Source organism: Chelonus insularis, unplaced genomic scaffold (assembly GCF_013357705.1).
Source record: "Chelonus insularis isolate UGA/USDA-ARS -01 unplaced genomic scaffold, ASM1335770v1 contig_41_pilon, whole genome shotgun sequence".
Classification (NCBI taxonomy): Eukaryota; Metazoa; Arthropoda; class Insecta; order Hymenoptera; family Braconidae; genus Chelonus; species Chelonus insularis.
In genome coordinates, this window is record NW_023276571.1 from 623,371 (window position 1) to 645,033 (window position 21,663).

Sequence of the window (21,663 nt, forward strand, 5' to 3'; positions counted from 1 at the left end):
ATATATCTTGAATGATGAAAGGGTTTAAAGTTCGAAGTAATTCCGAACAATGTAGAAATTTACAACGTGTGAAGTGTGATTTTCCTACGTCGTTAGCACGACACTCCGATCCCATTTTAAAATAAATCGGCTCTCGCTTTCCACATTCAACTCACTCGAGCGAATCACTAAAAGAGTGTGGTTTCACCTTCACATATTATATATACCCACTCTCCCTTTTTATAAATTTTTACACAAGGAAAGTGTACTTTTTTTTAAAAAAACATTTAAAATACTAGAGAGAGAAAGAGAGAAAAAATTACAATAGCCCTTAAAAAATTTAACTATTATATTGTATTAATAAATTTGTTTGAATATATTTATTATATATGAAATTTAATGAATTTGTAAGCACGTTACGTTAATAAAGATTAAAAATTAAAATAGAGAATTGAATAAAAATCGTGTGAGTAATTGCAGTGGTGTAAAACGCAAGTTCATATGAGAGGAAATGAATAAAAAAATTGGTAAAAAAATATGAAGAAAAATAAAATGTGATATAGAGGTAAAGAAAAAAATTTTGCACGACCATGAACCCTTTCAAGGGATTTACATCCATGTTATTTCATTTTTATTTTTACTATATATTTTATATTTTTTATTTATTTGTTATTTCTACTTATCTCTTTATCTTTTACTCTGTCACTACTTTGTAAGAATTTCTCAAGTAATTAACGTCTAATTAATGCCTAATTTATATTATATTTATTTATTAACTAAACTAACAAAAATACCAAAAACTATCAAATTTTATTCAATTAAATTTTTCTTTTTTTTTTTCAGTAACTAATAACTAATTTCACTGAAACTTTTATTTAACTTTTAACATATAAATTTCCACTGATAGAATCTACGTCAAGAAAAGGATCTATTTATTGGAAATTTCACTTGATAATAATATATTTTTATGTAGGAAATTTATCTATTATGGTAAGTGGTTTGAAATCCTTTTCTTAATTTTAATACTTTCTAGGTAACTTGATAATTATTTATACTATCTATTCTCATATCAAAATACTAAGTAATAAATCTAAATTAATTAATATCCAATTAAGGATTGAAATAAAACTTACCACGTTATCAGGATGAAGATGGTGATGGCCATAATCTCGATTCCCTCGTGATCCACCTGGAGAACTGTGTCTTCTACCTCGATCATTATCAATTCCGTCATCGTAGTCCTGTTAAAAAAAATATATATATAATAAAAAATACTAAACCTTTTGTTAATTATTTTATAAGTGATAAAAAAATTTTATAGTTTATTTAATTTTTTTTTTTTTAATTTTTTATTGCATTCCTAAAATCTCGCGCGACTTTCCTAGCATTCTTCCCTTATTATGTTAGCTTGTCACTGTCTTTAACATGTCCTCAGAGTCTCATTAAAGTACCTGATTGTCGTACTCGTCATCATTAGAGAGAGCGAGGTCAGACGTGGCGACTTGATGTTGTGAGCGTCTGCAACCTGGCCTGCAAGTTCCAAAATTGCAAGCTGATCCTTTGTAATGTACTTTTTTTTTTAATTATTCCCATCTTCTTATTCTCATGAAAGTATCAAAACATCTCTTAATTTTCAATTAAAATTTTTTTAACTAATGTCATCAACATCACTATCTATTAAATTATACTGAGAAAAATTTTAAATATGGTCTTTTGTTCAATAAAAAAATATTATTCAAATTAAAAGTATACATTATCTTTAATAATCAAACTACAATACAATACACAAAGAAATATGTTTTAAAACCAACTAAACATCAAAAGTATAAATCTTCACCAAAAAATGGCTTATCACGACTGTTTAAAATGTTAATTTCCTTGATTGACATAATATAAATAATTTTGGTTCTCAGTACATCCTGAGTTAATTGAAACTACATTTTTATTACAAATAAAATAAAAGAGATCCTTAAAAACTGATCAAGAGAAAGAGAGAGTGTGTTTTGATGGACTTTGATGACAATTTTAGGCTTTAATAATTGATTTGGGACCTCGTTCTTGGCATATCTGAACCCAGACCGCTGTCCTCGCTTGGTGATCTGTGGTCCTGGTTATCCCGAGGTAGTAGTGGACCTGTGACCCCTAACGGATCCCCCTCGATGTCCACCAGTCTTCCTGGACGACAGCAGGATCCAGTTTGAACTCCTCTCTGCGGCAAATCACAGAGATATCCACTATGAAAGGCACCCGCTGGCCTCTCCGTTTTTTTTCTTCCCTTATTTTTTTATTTTTATTTACTTAGTTATTTTGCTAATATTTACAGAGTGCCATTGATGAGCTTGCCCGAGCTTTGGGATACCAAAACTGACGACACTTTAAGTGATTGCTGTCTTTAATAAACATCAAAAGTCACATAAGATCCTTGAAACTTAATAAATTAAATCTCTATGATGAATTTTTTTAAATTTTAATTATCTAAAACTAATTGTATGATTAATTTTGGCAAAAAAAAAACGCGCAACTAAAAAAAAAAGTCAGCAAAGCTCAGGCAAACTCACAAAAGGGATGATTTATTTGTTTTTCAATAAAAAATTCATACCATTTTTATTTATTTTAGTATCATTAGTATTGTTTTTTAAAATTTTTTTTTTTAATTATCGATTCAAAAATTATGTTGCATGAAATTTAGGATTTCAAAGCTATGACAAATAAACTTAGTGCTTGTGCTTTTAAATGTATAAAAGTGTGATGCGGTGTAACTAGATATATTATAATGTTAAAAGCACCACTAATGTCACAAGCGTAATCAAGCATTAAAACAGTTAATTGTGGTAAAATAAATGCCCCAATGATCGAGAAACAAGAAGCAAAATAAATAAATTATTTACTATTATTATTTGTTAAATTTTATATATGACAAAGAATTATTTAATAAATAGCAATTGACATTAAAAATGGAGAAAATAATAAAAAAAATTATTTTATAAAATAAATTATTTAAAAGTTTTTTTGTCTCAAAGTCACTTTGTCTATTTCTATTTTTAAATTTAAGCATTTAAGTTGTATAAAATAAAACAAAATGCTATTATCAATCGGGCATCATTCCAAAATGCAAAGTTTTCTCTTAAAATAAAAACTCAATTATTAAGGTATTTACCCATTTGATTTAATTTTAAGTCCTTTAAGTGATTTTATAACAAAGTGCATTGCTTATTTTATTTTTATACTATATATCTCTAATAATAAAAAAACAAGGAAATATAAAAAACGGATTTTTTTTAATTCTTTTATAAAGTTTACTAACTAAAACGTTGAAAAAATTTCAAACATGATTGATTTATTATAATTATTTTTTAATCTACTCTTTAAAATATAAATTTATTCATATTGACTCATTATTCAGATTTCTTAAAATAAAGTAAAATAATTAGCTTCATTTTATTTGAAAATTAATAATAATGAGAGAAGCAATGATAATTATAATAACCAACCAGTGAATTTATTACTACTATACACTTAAAGGACCCATTATCGTGCAGCATTCCCTAAAACGACACAAAAAGCAGACAGATAAAATAAAAAAAAAAAAACACAAAGCTTATTTCAATCGATGTACTAAATTTTACTAATTATTATAAAAACTTGAATAAAACTCTAAACAAATAGTTATAATAACAAGAAAAATTGTTAAATAATTTTCAAAATTGAAACTCCTTCCTCACAGTTCTCTTTTTGATAACGAGTTTATTTAATAATGAGAGATTAGCATTTCGAGTAATCAATTCACACTAGTAATTATAGTCTGATCTAAATGAATAATAATTATAAACATTAAAATATAATAACAATAATTGTAATAATTTCTGCGTGAATAAAAAAAGAAATACATTTTAGTGGGATTAGACACATTTAGACAGAAAGACAGTGAGAGACAGACAATAAGAGAGGAATTCTAGCTTTTCTACAAATCTAAGTTGTTTGTGAGTTGGATTCTATTGTTGTGATTAATCAAATAAATACACGTTAAATTGAATTGAATTAATTGATTGATCGAATAAACATTTATAATCATTAATTATATTTAAATATAATTGTTTAAAATTAATATTACTTTTACTATTTTTTATTGAAAAACTTACGGGTAAATCGTGAATTGATGGAGTGACGATCAGATCTGAATGTGCTCTATCTCCTTTTCTCTAAAAAAAAGTTAAATTTTCTTTAATAAATCAAAGTAATACAATCTCTACTTTTACTTTTATTACTTAATCTTTGTCATTAGTGAATGATTATGAATTTTTCGGATCCTTTAAGTATCATTAGTTAATTTTTTAACACTGATCACCATATCAAAAATCGTTTTTTTATGTAATATACTTTATCTTACTCTTAAGAAAGGTTGAGAAAATCAGGGTAACCTAATTTTTCAAGTAATTATCGAAAGAAGTTTGAGCTTCCTTGAAGAACTAAACTCCTTAATTACCTAATCACTTTTTACAAAGTGACAAAATATCAGATAGAAAATGGCCAGTTTTATTTTATCTAAGTTAGTTAATATAATTTCGGCAACTTCTTACATATAATATTTTCTATCACTGTAATTTTATCATTTTCAATAATTGAAAAAAAAAGAATTTTGTAACATCACTAATACAATTTTTAAACAAATGCAGTTTATTTTATTAATCATTGAAAAATTATTGCATGTATTTTTTGCTCATAAGCTTAAAATTTTTAGAGTCAAAGAAAAATTGTTTGCTTTGGCAGTTGATAACTCAGCCGGAAAAAAACTTTATCACAATGTTAGTGAAAAAACAAATAAATTCACAAAAAGAGGGCAAGCTTTTAAATACAACAGTGATCAATGTTAGAAAAAAATCCAATAATAAATTTCTTTACTTAGAAGTTCAAGCTGAACACTTACTCTTACTTTATTTAAATTTATTTATTGATTTAATTCAATAATAAAAATGAGAATTTATTTCCATAACTGATAATAGATTATATCTTTTTTCCATAACCTTCTTAATAACTCGTAACTTAATGACTTATTGATTGTTACCTACTCTCATAGTGTGCCATATTGATGTCACTCATAATAAATTTGTTGACGATGCTCCTTTAATTATTAACAATTAACTTCAGAAAATACTTACTCGAGCTGTCGATGCTCGTGGCCGATAAACGAGTTCATCAAAAGCTGCTCTATCTTTACTATCAATAAGTTCTCGAAGTTCTGTTAACAATGTCAACTTTTCATGAGTATTCAAAAGGTCTGCCAAATTAGCAACAAGATCCCCAATTGTTAATCTTCGCGTTCTGTAATCAGCTATGAGTTGAGATAAAGCATTCCGCTCACTTCTCGCTAAAACTACTCGAGCTTTTTCTTCTACCATAGCTAAACTTGCTTCTGATACAGACTGAACTCCTCGATGTCTCCATTCTCTTGAATTGCTTCTAAAAATATTTTTTATCTGTTAATTTATTAGCCAACTAATTATATTATTAATTCATAAAGAAATAATTTTTCTTTTCTACAAACAATTGAAAAAAAAAATATCTTTTAGAGGTAATGTGACTTACGGACTTGGAGGATGATTTCCAGGACTCTCTAAAATTAACTGTGGATCATGATCTGGATATCTAGAGGTTGGCATCATAATTGGACGACTCGTTGTACAAGAATGTGGTACTTTGCCAACGTCTCGGATGACTAAACTCATTCTTTTGTTTGTTTTCAGAATCTGAACTGCTTCATCGTGTGTTGCTTCCTCAAAATTCGTTCCATTTACTTCTATTATTTGATCGCCCACCTGGAAAATTCATCGATGCATTAACGGAAGAATAGACATATTTTTAGAAATATTATATTAGAATAGTGATATGGATTTGAATAAAAGTATACTTATAGAAATGATTGTGAAAAGACTATAATGGAGCTTTGATAGGTAAATTTATAATACTTCTAGAAGAACGATTTTCATCCTAATGTTAAAGCAGTCCTTTATCTTAAATCTGCTTTTTATATTGCATTAGGTGATAAACTTTTATAAAATTACTTATTTGATCTCTGTATAAACTTATCATTACAATTAAAATTATGAAAATTATTTAATACAAAAATATTATTCTAAATAATATTTTTTAACTTAAAATAGAGTATAACATAAAAAAGAAATTACCAAAAGTCCAGCTCTATCAGCTACACTATCTTTATCAACACCAGTGACATAAATTCCAAGACCATATTCCAATCCACCTCGTATCATTAACCCTAAAGATTGGCCAGGTTCAATACAGAGTTCAACTTTTCTCGTACGTGATCCATAATGAGAATCACGCGGATAAAGAGGTGGTGGTGATGCTGGCCGGCCTTGACGATCCATCCAAGAACAAGATTGTTGTCTTCCTGATCCCGACCATATTGGATGGCCTCCTCGACATCTGGGATCCAATGCCGGACCTTTTACTGTCATGGTGAGAGTCCTACATGACTTGAGCATCTGCCAAAAAAAATTTCATCATTAAAAAATTCCCTCGAAATGGATAGTCACTTGATCAGCTAACGTTACGTAATTTAATTGATTATTCGTTGTGACACTAATGATAATGAGTATGTAAGGGGGTAATAAAGTAACAGGATAGTGCGAGAAGTGACGCCACACGCCTCTTCCTATGTTGATATCGATCTTCAGGCTGCCCGTGACGTCACATCCTGCTTATCCTTGACCTGACTCAGATCCCTGTGTTTTCTCTACCCTCAGAATCTTTTAAGGGAATTTTTACTAATTTTTATATACTTTTTAGTATCTTCATCCAATTTAATTGGAATATTTATGTAATTTATTACTCATTAGTCGATTCAATTTTCCAATCAATACTTTTTCTTCAGAAGTTAACATCAGTTTTACATAAAATTTAATATCAATATTGTTCATCTAATCATAAATTTATTTCATTTTAATTAACTTGAAAGTTATTGATAACATATTTATGGATATTTATTACTAAAGTTTGATTATATTTTTTTGTTGGATATTATTATTCAAAACTTGTACTACTTTTGATATAATATTATAAATAAAATGTACTACTGAATTATTAAAAATACTTGCATTGAATAAATTCATTTTTATTTTTGTCATGTTCAGATGATTTTTTAAAAATTAATTCATTATTGATCATCTCTACAGAAGTAAGTTATTTATGTTCAATAGCTGTAAAAACGAAAAAATTGTAATTCAAAATAAAATAATTAATTAAGTAAATAAATTCTATGACTTATTTTCAATATGATTAGTAGTTGAATTAATTAGTTATTTTGTAAAACAAATAAATGTTATTTATATTGTATTTGTTTGATTAATAATAAAAAGGAAAAAATAAAAAAAAAAAGAGACTAAAGAATGTAAAGTATCCTTTCAATTTACAGATCGATGCATGAATCTCTCGAGTTTGCGCTTTCCTGACTTTAATATCTATTCCTTTCCCTCCTTTTTTCATGATTTTTTTTGTTTTTCTTTTTTTTTTGCTTTCATGGGAGATGGAGGAAAAACGTAAAAGATGTTAAGGATAGTTTGTGTAAAGGAAAAATAAATGATGGCATCCGGGGGATTATATGGAGCGTCTAGAATCCTGGCGCCACTTTTGTCATTCTTGATAGAAAATCATTTGGGAGTTTGAATACATCAACGAGTGTCATCATTTATGGTTCTAATACATCTAAAGAAAGGGATAGTTGTGTCAACAAAGCTCACAAATATATCGAGATTTAATTATAATATTTTTTGTTTCACAATTTTTTTTTTACTGATTTTTAATCAACTTTAATACCGATTTTAATTAAAGTCCTTTTTTGTTACTATAAAAATGTAGATTTGAAATCCAAAGGAGTATTATTATGTAAAAATTATGAAAATCGATGACTAATTTTTCTGTCAGAAACACTTTTAAAAATTGAAAATATTTACATAAAGAAGAAATGTATAATAGGAAATCGATTTCTTCATGCTTATTTTTAAAATAAACACTCTGTATTACTGTTGATAATTCAAAATAATTCTTTTTCAATATTAACTGTTGGCATTTACAATAAAAAATATTATTTATAATTATAAAAAAAGGTATTGAATTTTTTTTGATAAGTATAAATATTACGAATATTGTTCGTATTTTCTGACACTTTACAACAACTCAATAATCTCTGCTATTGTTCATGCTGATCGATTTAAGACGTGGGAGTTGATAATTTCAGGCCAGGGTCGACATATATTTTTTATTGACAGCTAGTTCGTTTCTAATCCGTATCTTTCTTTATAATATTGTCAGAATTTTGAATAAGCAACATCATTAGAATATCATTAAATTCATCAATTAAAATTACTTTTATTTTATTTGATTTTACTCACATTACATCATTTTATTCGATGTGCTATAAATATTCATGAGTTCCGAAAGAAAGAATGAGTTAAATAAATTATGTTGGTAACTGTTCGAATCAAATGATGTCCGATTTATTCTATTTATTATTTAGCATTATTAGAATTAAATAAAATTAATTAAATCATTAAAAAATAAAAATTCTTCAATATGTGAAGATGTTATATTATTTTAGTAATTTTTGATGAAAAGACAAAGCTTAGTTTAATATTGGCTCAATGGTTTATTACTTTTCCATCCAACAATATCAGTTGAAATACTGTTAAATATAGATAAATTTTTCAATAAATATCAATACCCTCCGTGATGTGATTTCAAGTCTTTACCAAGATTGAATGTAATCTAGAAAATGGTTTCAAATTAGATTCAATCTATAGTTAGAGTTCATTGACCAATGGAATAATATCAAAAATTCGTAAATTCAAGTATACAACAGTCTTTCTGCTTTTTTCTTTTTTTTTTTTCGTAAATGATCTATTTTTCCTTTTTTTCTCTTTTTACATTTCTCATCCCCCTTCCGATAACAGACTCTGATGGCCCATTGTCGAGCTTTAGCTTTGTCGAACAAGAAATCCATGCGAGCGTGACGAGTCTTGAATTCTCGTCATTTACATCTGATTCTTTCTTCCCTTTTTCGTTTTTTTTTTCATTCCTCTTTTTGACTTACTGTCTTTTTTTTCATCTGTTCAGTTAGCCTTCACTCTTATTCAAGTAGATTCATGTGGAATTAAAGTTCTTAAAAGAACGTACAATAAAGAATATGATAAATCATGACCTGAAAACAATAGGATTGAAATTTAAGTAAGTTATATTCCCTCAATATCTTTAAATTTAGAAGATAAAGAGGTAAACTGATAATGAAAAATAAAATGTTAAATTAGGCATAAAAATTTTATATCACTTCTAATTGTTTGCCACTTATATCAACTCAAATCATTAATTGATATTATTCTTGTTATTTTTTACTCCACATATTCTCTGAATCTATGCCAATATTATTAAATATCATCCTTTCAGGAAGTTCCTTGGTTTATTAAAAAAAAATAATCATAAAAAATTTAGTTTAAATTTGTAAAAGGAAATATAAATTTAAAAAATCAATTGAAATGTAATAATGGATCATTTTTATCCATTCACATCAGTGTTATCTTCAATAATGATATTTTAATTGTAAAAAAAAACATTGAAAGTAAATTTACTACTGTTTTTTATTATAATAATAAATAACTATTTGTTACTCAGTTTATTGTATTGTTCTAATTTAAAAACCATTTTTGTATCTCTCTGAAGTAACTCTTTATTGTCGTTCTTTTTAATTATTTTTTCACTTTCACTATTTTATATAAATAATGAGTAATTTTCAAATAAATAACATCTAAATAAAATGATAATTTTTCAGTTATTTCTTCTCCAAAATTTAAACAAAAAAATTTTTCAATGTTTTATCTCAAGAGATTAAGAGTGAGAATATTTCATATCAAACAGAAAAATATTTCAATATTATATATTTGCATTGTTTTTTTATTCTTTTATTTTTGGGGAAAGACAGTCATTTTTTTTTTTATGAAAAAATTTTTTTCCAACGATTAATTTTTCAACGAAAATGCCAGAATATTTGAAACGTTTTATTTGAAATATGTCAAAAATTACCTTAAGTGCTTCTTCATGTGTAACAGCGCGAAAAGGAGTCCCATTAACTTCAAGAATGGTGTCACCAGGTCTTAGTCCTGCTTTAGCAGCTACAGAACCTTCTTCTACCCTTGAAATGTAGACACCCACACCTGAGAACAATCCAAAGCTTTCGTTATTTCTAAAGTCAGTCCTTTCATTTAATTCACTTTTGCATCTTGAGTGCTCACTAATTGTCATCTTGTCCATTCTCTCCTTGTTACGAGCATAACTAAAATCCTTCTCTAAGGATGCTTAGAACACTTCTGGCCACAATCAAGGCATCAAAAAGACGAGAGGACGAACAAGACTTGTGTGAAGTTGAGTTGTAAAATATTTTTAAACACTATAAAATACTTCATTCATGATAGTTCTATAGACATGCATATACTTTCAAGAAATTTAGTTGATTCATGCCTGCAATATAATTTTCAATTGTTCTAAAAGCTCATGCATTTTATTTATTTAAAGTACTTTAATAAATCTTATTTTTAAAGATTAATAAATTGAATTTTTTATTCATTATCATGCAGTTAGAAATATCCTGACAGCATTTCATTTTGTAAATACTGCTTTAAAATTATTTAAACCATTTAATTCCTTTTTAAAATTCAGTTGAAATTGAAATAAACATTAAACAATTGAATTTTATTAAAAAAAAATAGAATTAATTATGTATAAAATAAGTAATATGCCAATTTCAACACTGTTTGTTACTTCAATATTTTCATTTTATTAAATATTACTAAAATCATCATGACCCAGTAAAAGCTTCAATTATTTTTCATTATGATATTTGATATCCTGTACTATCAGAATACTTAATTAATCAAGTTTTTAATAATAACTAAATTTATAAATTTAAAGATGCCTTGGTGAGTGATAAAATATAATTAAAATAAGTGATAGAAATATTGTGATAATAAATAGCGATGACGAAAATATTTATTAATTATATTAATCTATTTATATATTCAATTCGCGAGGTCTTAATGATTACCTGACTGCGCATCTGGTAGAGCGAGAAAGAACAGAAAGATATTGGCAGTGACATTTGATTGTTTGCTTCACTCCCACTATAGAACGAGATTGACTTCTTGAATTATCTTATCATCCTTCACTTTTTTAAACTATTTTCTTATTTTCTTCTTAATTCATTTTTAATCATTATTTCTACAGTCAGTTTTTAATTTCAAAAAGTCATTCAAGTTCTCATCCATTGAACAAAAATAAAAAAAAATGGTATAGAAGCATAGCAGAAATGTGTGTTCTAAAGTGTTGATCACTTTAGCCAAAATAATAATAAAAAATTTGAGGGAAAGTAAAAGATATATTTTTACCTGCATCTTTGCCACCTTTGACACAAATACCAAAGCCATGATGGGAATCTGGAGGATCTCTTGTCATAGTAATTGTTCTAACAGTTAATTCTTGAAGGCTTAGAGTTTGAGGAGCAGGTGGAGAAGCGGGACTTTGTAGAGCTTGTCCTGTTGGCTGAGAAGTATTATTGGCCCCACGTAAGGTAGACACACTTGCTGGACTTGATGCTGGAGTTCTACGGTCATTAGATCTTCTTTCCGGCTGTCCATTGCCAAATAGTCTAGAATAAAAGTTTTTTCTACATCAATTCACTTTCTATAATTAATTATTGGCATGATCTTAGGAGTATTTATTGAATGATGGCCAAAATCAAATATCCTTTATCAGTTTTTTTTAAAAATGATTATCAATTTGTGACTTACAATTGTGTGAAACAATTAAAGCATGAGTCAATGAAAGTGATTTATATAAACACAATATTTAAATAAGTAATGTTTGTTGAATAAATCGTAACAATCGACAGTAAACACTTTTAATTGGAGTTTTCTTGCTTATTGCAATGTACTTTGTGCCAGAAGTGAAAACATATAGTGTAATTAAATAAAGAAAGTTATCCACCGGTGTTGGATACGATTGTCAATTAAAATATATAGAGCAACAAATTGAAGACCTATTGAAATGGAACGAACTTTAAATGCGATTAATTGAAATAATTATCTTGTATTTAATTTAATTAATTGTTTTTTTTACATTAATCGTTACCTCGTATCTGGGAATAAAAATGTAACTACAAGTAAATTTCTTTTTCGTTTTGGTATAGCTCCTCTAGGTTGTGGTAGAAGTCTTCTGAGTTGTGGTAAAGGTCTTATGGGTTCTGGTAGAATTCTTCTGGGTTGTAGTAGAACTCCTCTAGGTTGCAGTAGAACTCCTCTTGGTTGTAGTAGAACTCCTCTAGGTTGTAGTAGAACTCCTCTAGGTTGTAGTAGAACTCCCCTAGGTTGTGGTAGAATTCTTCTGGGTTGTGGTAGAACAGCCCCAGGTTGTGGTAGAATTCTTCTGGGTTGTAGTAGAACTCCCCTACCTTGTGGTATAGCTCTTCTGGGTTCTGGAGGAACTCCCCTAGATTGTGGTATAGCTCTTCTGGGTTCTGGAGGAACTCCCCTAGATTGTGGTATAGCTCTTCTGGGTTCTGGAGGAACTCCCCTACCTTGTGGTATAGCTCTTCTGGGTTCTGGAGGAACTCCCCTAGATTGTGGTATAGCTCTTCTGGGTTCTGGTGGAACTCCCCTAGATTGTGGTATAACTCTTCTGGGTTCTGGTGGAACTCCCCTAGATTGTGGTATAACTCTTCTGGGTTCTGGTAGAATTCTTCTGGGTTGTGGTAAAGCTTGTCTGGGTTCTGGTAGAACTCCCCTACATTGTGGTATAGTTCTTCTGGGTTCTGGTAACACCCTTCTAGGTTGTGGTAGAACTCTTTTGGGTTCTGGTGCAATTTGTGTGGGTTCTGCGAAACTTACTACAATTTTCGGTAAACTTCTTCGAGGAGAAGAGTTTTTAAATTTTTCTATTTCTTTTTTCATTTTTCTCAGATTCGGTTTTGAGGAGCACAACACATAACCTACCACGCGTCAGTTTTACGCCAAATCGCGGGAAAACTGGTTCAGTTAATAATTAGGTCAGAGATAACCTATCAATAACTTACCGATATCATCGATCTGTATATCGACCCTCGGTGTCGTGCCACCTTCCTTATAACATATTTGTGACGTATTAAAACTGAGCTTAACTAACCTTAAATTTTCACAAATTTTTCTCGGCAAACTGTGCATGTTTTATTTGTTTTTTTAATGTGAAAAATATTTAAGAATATGTAGGAAAGTAAGATACACATAGGAAAACAAATATTGATAGTATCAATGTAATAATAATCGTAGAATAAATCATTTTCCAGTGAAAGACTCACGACAAGTGCATCCGCCATGACACCTCAAAATTCAATTGAAAATTATTTATTCTACGATTATTGCTAATCAATCTTAGTACTATCAATCTTTGTTTTCTTATGCATATCTTACTTTTCTACATATTCTTAAATATTTTTCACATGGAAAAAACGAATAAAACATGCATAGTTTGCCGAGGAAAATTTGAGAGAATTTGAGGTTAGTAAAGTCCCGCCTTAATTCAACGGGAACAAGAATAAAATTAATCAACGCAGTTATTGTTGTCATTGTCAGTCGTGCATGAACAATTTTGTAATCTATAAAAAGTGATTTTTTTGGTGAATAAACATTAAATCAACAGTGTTTCTAATGATAAAAAAAATAAAATGTGCTACAGATGACAATGTAGCTCTTGCTAAACGATTGGTCATTGTTGTGAAGTGATAAAGAAATGACAGTAAAAATATTATAAAATGTGACGATTGACAAGAATGCTAAAAAAGACGCCGTGACTGTGGAAGATCAGCGAAAGGACAGTCTATAAAACCGTGACTGTAGTAATAAAAGGAATTTATTAATTTTTTTTATCATTCTGTTCGTAAGAACAAAAGTATTCACCGTACATTTTATTTCTCTACATACATGAGATAATATTTGTTAAATAGTCTATTACGTGTTTAAAGTTGACTACTGTGAGGTAAATTTGATTCAACTGCAGTAACCTTTTTTTTTTTTATTTGAGGTAAGCATTACTTTATTGTACGGTAATTGTTACTATACTGCAAGATAAAGTTTATTTTATTATGGAAAGTCATTTTTTTGTTCCTTTACAGACTACATTTTACGCTTCTGTTTTTCTCACGTTATTGAAGTAAAAGTTTAAAGTAAAGTCGACATTACTTCTCAATAAAAAATAATTGAAAAAAGGCTTTTACCTAAGTACTTGCTCCGGTGAAATAGCACCAGCACTACCGCTGCTTGTATGTGCTCGATGTCTATAAGGGGTTGTGTGGGACGAGTGATGATGAGGTGCACTCGGTGGCCTCTCTACAATTGTATAACTAGTTCCAGGGGGGCTGTAGTACCCTCGGTTCTGACCACTTTGATGCCTGCTATTTCCACCAATGGGTTCCAAGTCTTCTGCTTCATAACAACCTGCACTGCCACCACCTCCACTTCTCAAGAAGTTGTTGCTACTTCGTAGGAAGTGCGAAGAACTCCCGCCACCCCATTGTAACTCCTGCAGCTCTGAACCGTAGTCCTCTGTGCTGCTTGCCATCTTATTCGTGGGTCAAACCTGAAAATTAAGTATCTTCTTGATTTTTCATTCAAAATATACTTGGTAAATGTATATTAAATCACTTCCACCTCCATTTGCAACATTTATCTTAAATCGTAAATTTATCAAATTTAGGTTACCATTATGATACAATGATGGAGTATAAAAGAAGAGTCACCTTTTTTCTGATGATAAAAGGTACAGGTTATAATGAGAAATCTATGTGGTGAGATGACAACTCTTTCTTCAATTTGATTATACAAAAATGTAGACAAAGAGGCTCAAGTATAAAATAACTTAAGAGATAATGCATTTAGCATGTAACTAGAGAATCCGATTCTATTTAAGGTGTATGCATGGAGTAGGAGATCTCACTGGTTACTGTTTTTGAGGATAGATTAACATGTAAAGAATACTGATATCCAAGAAGAGTGAAAAAAAGTGGTATTTTCTGGGAGTTTCACGAAATACTATACGGTGTTGAAGACCTTATTCTTTTTTTCCCTATCAATCTATAGGTGATGGAAACTGACAAGGTATACATTAACCATTTTTTATACAGTTGGTAATTTAAATGAAGGTTAAAGTAAAGTTTGGCTTTTTAAAAACATTAACCAATCTTATAATTCAATCCTTTATGACTAATTTATCATAGAAATCAATTAGTTCGATTGTAACAATAATAGTAAATAACTTATGGAAAATCAGTTGTATAATTCGTTAAATTGCTGTAATATTAATTGGTAATTAACTTAATTATGGAAAATATTATAATTCAGGTACTACTAGAGAATAATAATATTCAATTAATTAATAAATTCATTTTCAGTCATTAATAATCATAATACTATACATTTTGCATCGGTCGATAAATACATATGTATGTTGCTTTTTTCACTATTTATTTACTTTATTTCATTCATATGCTAAAAATACTTTATGCTGATGACTCAAAATAAAATTTACAATCAATCGATTGGTTTAGATGAGGCTAAAAACATTTTATTCATAAAAATTATATGAATTTTCACTGATGAAGTAATGAAAATATTATTTAACTTTTAAAAACTATAAATTGAACAATCTCATGGCCAAATAACTTTTCCTTCATCTTTCGGTCGTTGATCTGATTTTTTTTCTCGTCTGGATGTTATCGTTTTCATACTTGGCAAGACTGTTTGAACTTTCTGTCAGGATTTATTGGGTTCATTAAACTACACATTTGGCAATAGATAAGTTGATCAGTAATAGACTATACATAAAGACAGTGTTAATAAATAAATCGACTAAATAAAATTATTCTACGCCTTTGTCACACAGCAGGAGGTCAATGGAGACTTGCCGTGACGCCGATATGCCAAATCTCAGATCATGATCTTTACGAAGCTCGTACTGGTAATTGGATGACTTCCTGCTGTTTCCACCTACGTCCGTTGGTAATTCTTTTATTACCATGACTTGACTTTTTTTTATTGCTACACCTTTTCATCGTATTTACTTATGATTCAATGTTTTTTGTCATGAGATATGATTAATAATTAAAATATTTATTACTATTTATATAATTATAGTCCTGTATAAAATCAACTTTTACTAGAGAATCGATAAGAACTTTATTCTGCTCTATAGGTAAATGGCAATTGTAGAATATGTAACCTTGACAGTGATAACAATCTTTTGACTGAACAGCAATAATTGAGTAGGTGTTTCTTTCCCATTCAACCCTTTCGCCAACATATGCGTATTGTAAGTATTTATCTATTCTTTTATTATTATGTATTTAAGGTCGAATCAAAAAATAGAATAATCGTAATAATGGAATTAATTTATTTTCAGGTTGATTTATTGATTATTGGGACGATAAATTATTTTAGGTATTTGTCAAGTGCAAGTGATGACCAATTGATAGTGGATTTAATATTGATATTATTTTTCATAATTAATATATAGAATCCATTGCATTTTTATAATTAAAATTTTTAGAAAATATTTTTTATTTAATATTTCACTTTAATATTTTCATTTAAGTCATACTAGATTTAAAAAAAATTTTTTTTTGATTAATAAAAAATCCTAAGTAAGTAAATTTGAATAATAAAAATAATAAAGCTAGTTTAATCGAATATTAGTTATTAGAGTGGGACAATAAAAAATATTCAATAAGACAAAGACACTTTAGAGAGATAACAGTCTTGAACAGTCAATGTTAAAACGTCTTGGTCCGAATATTGTGTTGTAAAGCTCCGGGGATTTTAATTACAACTTGAAGATAGTATTTACTCTCTCGTTGATGTTTTCAGCAAGCAAGCATTGAAGAAAAGCTTAGACATTTGCTACTGGGTCACATTCCTTAAGTAGAGTGTTTATAGTGTGGTCTGTCTTCGAGCACGAGTTCTCTCGTGGGAATTAACCACGTGTTCTACCTCTTAAACTTAGCGACGTGAAATCAATGATGTTTCAAAGTATACAGGCTGAAATAAAAGTTGAGGTAAAAATAGAAAATTCTTTAGTTATACATCAACTACACTATTTAGTTATTTATTTATCTATTTTCAATTTTTTGCAGGTTACTCAATGAGATCACGAATGGAAAAAATTGATAAAATATTTCTTAGGTATCGCGTGTATTCGAGAAGGTTGTAACGTCCAAGCTGACTGCAGTAGCAATATTTCACGAACATCCGGGTGCTTCCTCTGTCTCTCTTGTATTTTAGCTTCTAGTTTGAGTGCACACGATTAGTAAGCACCAGGTGCATTGTAAAATCTTCATATCCCATGTATGTTACGTTTTTCTCTATATTATTACTTATGCTTTTAGCATCAACTTTTGGGGTTTTCATACAATGTTATATAAATTATAATTCCATTTTTGTTGCTCATCATTTACAGTCCATTTTAATTCTAAAAACAACCTAGACTCATTTGAATTTTAACTATTGTATTATCATGTGAAAAGAAAAAATTTATAATCAAGTTCAATCCTATATTAAATACAAAAAAAGGTAGTTTGTTGAAAGGATTGTTCATGAAGAATAAATCATTTATATCTTTAATCGCTATTTAAATATAATATATGACTTAATGTGGAAAAAATATCAAAGTGCTCCATATTATTAGTTTATTTTATATGTGATAAAGTATAAATTCATTACTGATAAACTGTTAGATATTTGTGATTAGTTTCCATTATCATTGTTGTTAGTTTACTGTATGTGACGATCGATATAATAATAACAGCTCCTTGATTGAGAGAATTTCATTTTGGTTGAGATATTTGATATATAGTTTGTGCTTGTTTGTGGTTTAGAATCGTCCTCTTCTATTTTAAGGTCGCTATTGATTCCTACTCTATGTTGAATCGACATATAATGCAGAATCTCCGAGTCTTATTAATTCTTCAGATCTTCGTAGCCTTTAGGGTTTTGAACAATCAATCTCCCTCTTTTTTCTCTCGTCAGAATCTTGATGAAAAAAAATACAATAGAAAAATAAGGCAAAAATGTTACGTAAAATTTGATGAGAGTAAAATAACAATAGTTTAAGATTTATTACTTTGACAATCTCATTAATTTTCTGTCACAGATTCGATTGAATGAAAATATTAGCTCGTTACTCTATAAATTGAATAAATGTCTCAATCACAAGCATGTGAAAGGCTTCATTTGACGTCTAATCTTTCTTATTTATTTGTTTTGTTCATGAAAAGATTGTTTCTATTTTCGGTCTTTAGGAAAGATAGAAGAAGTAAGAAAGGAAAATTTTTTAAAATTGTTATGTCATTTAAAAATAAATAAAAATAGAAAAAAAAAAGTGTGAATTAAATTTTCTTTAAGTGGATATGGATGTAAGATGGAATGAAAAAGCAATCAGGGTCATATTTGAAAGAGACAGACAAGCCAATTTCCTGTCACGTATCATTTCTATCTCTTCGTGCGTACCACAATCTACCAATCTTTGACATTATGATAAATGTTTAGAACTAACTGTCTGAAAATTTTGCGTGTTAAATATCAAATTGTTTTTCTTTTTCACGTTAGGTCAATGATACATTTTATTTAGACATTAAAAGATAAATTATTTTTTTTTATTATATAATATTGATGGTATTATTTTTAATTAAAATAGATTTTAAATTATCTGAAGAATATATTTGGGTGTAATTTAAATATATAAATAAAAAAGAAGAGAATTGTTGTAGCCAATTGTCTTTAATAATGTTTCATTATGCTTTCAACTTGAACAAAAGTTCAATTTAGTCATTCGATTTTTTTATGAATAGTAAAAATATCTACCAATTGAATAGTTTAAAAGTAGCTACAACGTTATTGAATTATATCAACTACGATAACGTAGTAGAAACTAATGTGATGGCTGCAAAATTTACTGGATTAATGAAATTAATATTTTTATGCTACAACAATCAAAATTATCATAAATATTGATTTATAAAAAATAAAAATCGCTAGTTTTGTAAATAATTCCAGTCAATATAACTAAACATAAAATAATAATAATAAACAGGCCTATCGTGTTGTATTATTTATAAAATAACTGTTTATTGTAATTATTCAATTATACAAAAATAAGATAATATTTAATTTTGCAGTAAATAAATATGTATTTAAATAAAATATTCATTTATTTTATAAAATTAATTTTTTTTTATTGCAGATAAAATCAAGTTAATTTTTTTAATGATTAAATTATTTATTTTTTTATCTTATTTATGAACTAAATATTTTTTTCCAATATGTTAGAGAAATAGTTCATATATAAACATGTAAAATTCTCAATTAAAATTTATTTTTGTATATAATAGTATCCTTTGCCGCTATATAATGCTGTCTTTCTCGTTGGCTTGTCGATCGATCGTAGCCGGCGAGGTCGAGGACTGACGAGTATCGTCCCCACGAGTCTCACAGTCTGACTCATAACGGTGTTCTCTACTTGCTTGAGAGGATTTTATCCAAAAAGAAAAAGATGCTGATTCATATTTTATTTTCGTTGATAATATATATTTTATAAAAATAATAAATTTTATCCAGAAGGGAACAAAAAAATTTCTTTATTTTCAAAATTTTCGTCGTATAAAAATTTTTTTTTTTTCGGTCAATTGATCAACTTGGTCTATGGACTCTTTGTGCTTTGGCTAAGCTCTTTCATCCATAAGGCATATTTAAAAAAGATTTTCGAATTTATTGCCTAGCTTTTGACGAGAGTAGGAATTAATTCTGATGGTTTTTTTTTAATATAAAAAACTTTTCCTCTCATTAAATTAACTTTGAGCATATGAATTTTTTCTTCTGCTTTGACATTTGTTTGTTTTTACGTTATATTCTTAAAATATTATGCATAAAAGATTTAAATTTGTGAAAATTATAATCTTTACCATTAGTAAATTAAAATAAATAATGAAGAATTTTTTAAATAAATATATCTGAATGAGTATTTTTGAGTAAAAGTGAATTTTAAATAATGATGATACATTATTTTAACTGAAATGTAGTGTTTAACTATTTTCTAAGTGATTACTTCAATTACACATGTCAGCTTCGACGGTAGTATGACGCTAATATACTAGAGTACCATACCAATCAAGTAGAATTAAGTGGGCTATTTGCAATCAATGATATTTATTGGATAAATTTTAATTTGTTAAAAATTCATTAAAAGTTTATTTTAACACTAATGTGTCATAAACTATTAATAAAGTTATATATCAATATTTAAAAATAAAATAAATAAGTCCATAAATGTAATAGATTTAAAAAAATAGCATTGCACTTATAATTTTTATCCATTTGTGAGTAAGTTCTTTTTTCTTTAATAAAAAGAAAAAAAAAATAATAATTTTTAAAAACTTTCAGTAATTTATTTTAAGTAATTTTAAAATGTGAAAAATTTTCAATTGTTTTTCTTTTATTATTAAAATTATTTTTATAAAATAAAAATAAACGTTTTCATGGTTTACATAATTAGTCCATTTTTAAAACTATTACTTCAAATTTTATTGCCTTCAGTGCAAGGATAAATATTAGCATTTCTTTAGAAAATAGTTCACTTTACTGTCTTGTACTTTTATACTGTCAATAAAAAACACTTAAAGTCGAAAGGATCAACTTCTAACACTTTGTATAATACTAATAAATATTATCCAAGATTATATTTTAAATGATAGTATTCCAGATTACGAGACCACTTCATATTTGGTCACTTTCATTTATAAACCCTCACTTTAATTACATCCCTACTGGACTAATAGCCTCCCAAACAGAGCTACACAATAGGCCTTTATTACTAGTTAATGTCTAGGACATGTATGTGGCAACTAATGTTGGCCCAATCATGGAAAATGATCAGATGATAACACCAATCCAACAACTTGGGGTTTTCTCTATCATTAGTCATGTTGTTTAATAACTATTTTTATCCATAAGACTAACAGAAATAAATGTTCAATAATATAACAATGTTACACAATAACGTATTGGAGTGAGATATCCTAAGATAGATTAGAAATTTTTCCTTAGCAAAGTCTAGTTCCGAATCGAATGTATTTAATCTTTCAGTTCATTGAGGCTTTTTGTAATTAACACCAAGTATTCGAGCGAGTAATTACATTCGGACGGGTGCTCTTATTGAATCTGGTTTCTCTTTCGAGTAGGGATGAGGATGACACTAGTATACAACAAATTGAACAGACGGAAACTGAAGGGAACATGAGGCCACAAGGAAGAAACTCGGTCACCGGGTTAGTAAGCATTTTCCAAATTTTCCTGGGCAATTATTGAACTTTGAATTATTCCAACACGGATGATTGAGCACCAACTGTATTCACTAAAGTATAATAAAATGAAAGATTTATGAGGAGAATTAATGTGGGAAAAAACTTTTTTACTTTATAAATGTTTTGAGGTCGGTTTTGTTAAGCTAAGTAAATATGTTAACTGGTGAGTCGATAATTATATACGAAGAAAATGTCTTTTTCTATTCCTTTTAAATATATGCGTGATTGCTATAGACACGGAAAAAATA

General features: G+C 28.2%; 1 protein-coding gene and 1 long non-coding RNA gene across 16 annotated transcripts in view; one reads left to right on the plus strand and one right to left on the minus strand.

Moving 5' to 3' along the window:
• Window positions 1-21,663, minus strand: part of dysc (dyschronic) — a 31,669-nt gene that overhangs the window by 9,403 nt on the left and 603 nt on the right. For 3 of the 9 annotated variants that reach the window (XM_035087901.1, XM_035087903.1, XM_035087905.1), the window contains exons 1-9: window positions 12,169-13,080; window positions 11,427-11,686; window positions 11,087-11,098; window positions 10,069-10,199; window positions 6,162-6,482; window positions 5,563-5,792; window positions 5,136-5,436; window positions 4,119-4,178; window positions 1,113-1,220 (exon numbers count right to left, since the gene is read on the minus strand). In XM_035087901.1, coding sequence (XP_034943792.1) covers window positions 1,113-1,220; window positions 4,119-4,178; window positions 5,136-5,436; window positions 5,563-5,792; window positions 6,162-6,482; window positions 10,069-10,199; window positions 11,087-11,098; window positions 11,427-11,686; window positions 12,169-12,986 — 2,241 coding nt within the window. In that variant the 5' untranslated portion in view covers window positions 12,987-13,080. Of the gene's footprint in view, window positions 1-1,112; window positions 1,221-1,430; window positions 1,510-2,030; window positions 2,189-4,118; window positions 4,179-5,135; window positions 5,437-5,562; window positions 5,793-6,161; window positions 6,483-10,068; window positions 10,200-11,086; window positions 11,099-11,426; window positions 11,687-12,168; window positions 13,082-14,284; window positions 14,647-21,663 lie in introns of those variants that run through there. The other 6 variants (XM_035087899.1, XM_035087896.1, XM_035087902.1 and 3 more) reach the window with 4 other exon arrangements.
• LOC118069648 (uncharacterized) lies at window positions 13,182-18,663 on the plus strand. 7 transcript variants are annotated; one of them, XR_004690667.1, is made up of 10 exons: window positions 13,184-13,324; window positions 13,539-13,568; window positions 13,747-14,091; window positions 14,183-14,691; window positions 14,764-15,164; window positions 15,949-16,064; window positions 16,258-16,374; window positions 16,465-16,536; window positions 16,929-17,116; window positions 17,195-18,663. It is a non-coding gene; the product is annotated as an uncharacterized lncRNA (long non-coding RNA). The 7 variants fall into 7 exon arrangements; XR_004690665.1 differs by having other exon boundaries at window positions 13,182-14,091; window positions 14,764-14,913; window positions 14,977-15,164; XR_004690663.1 differs by having other exon boundaries at window positions 13,182-14,091; window positions 14,764-14,895; window positions 14,977-15,164.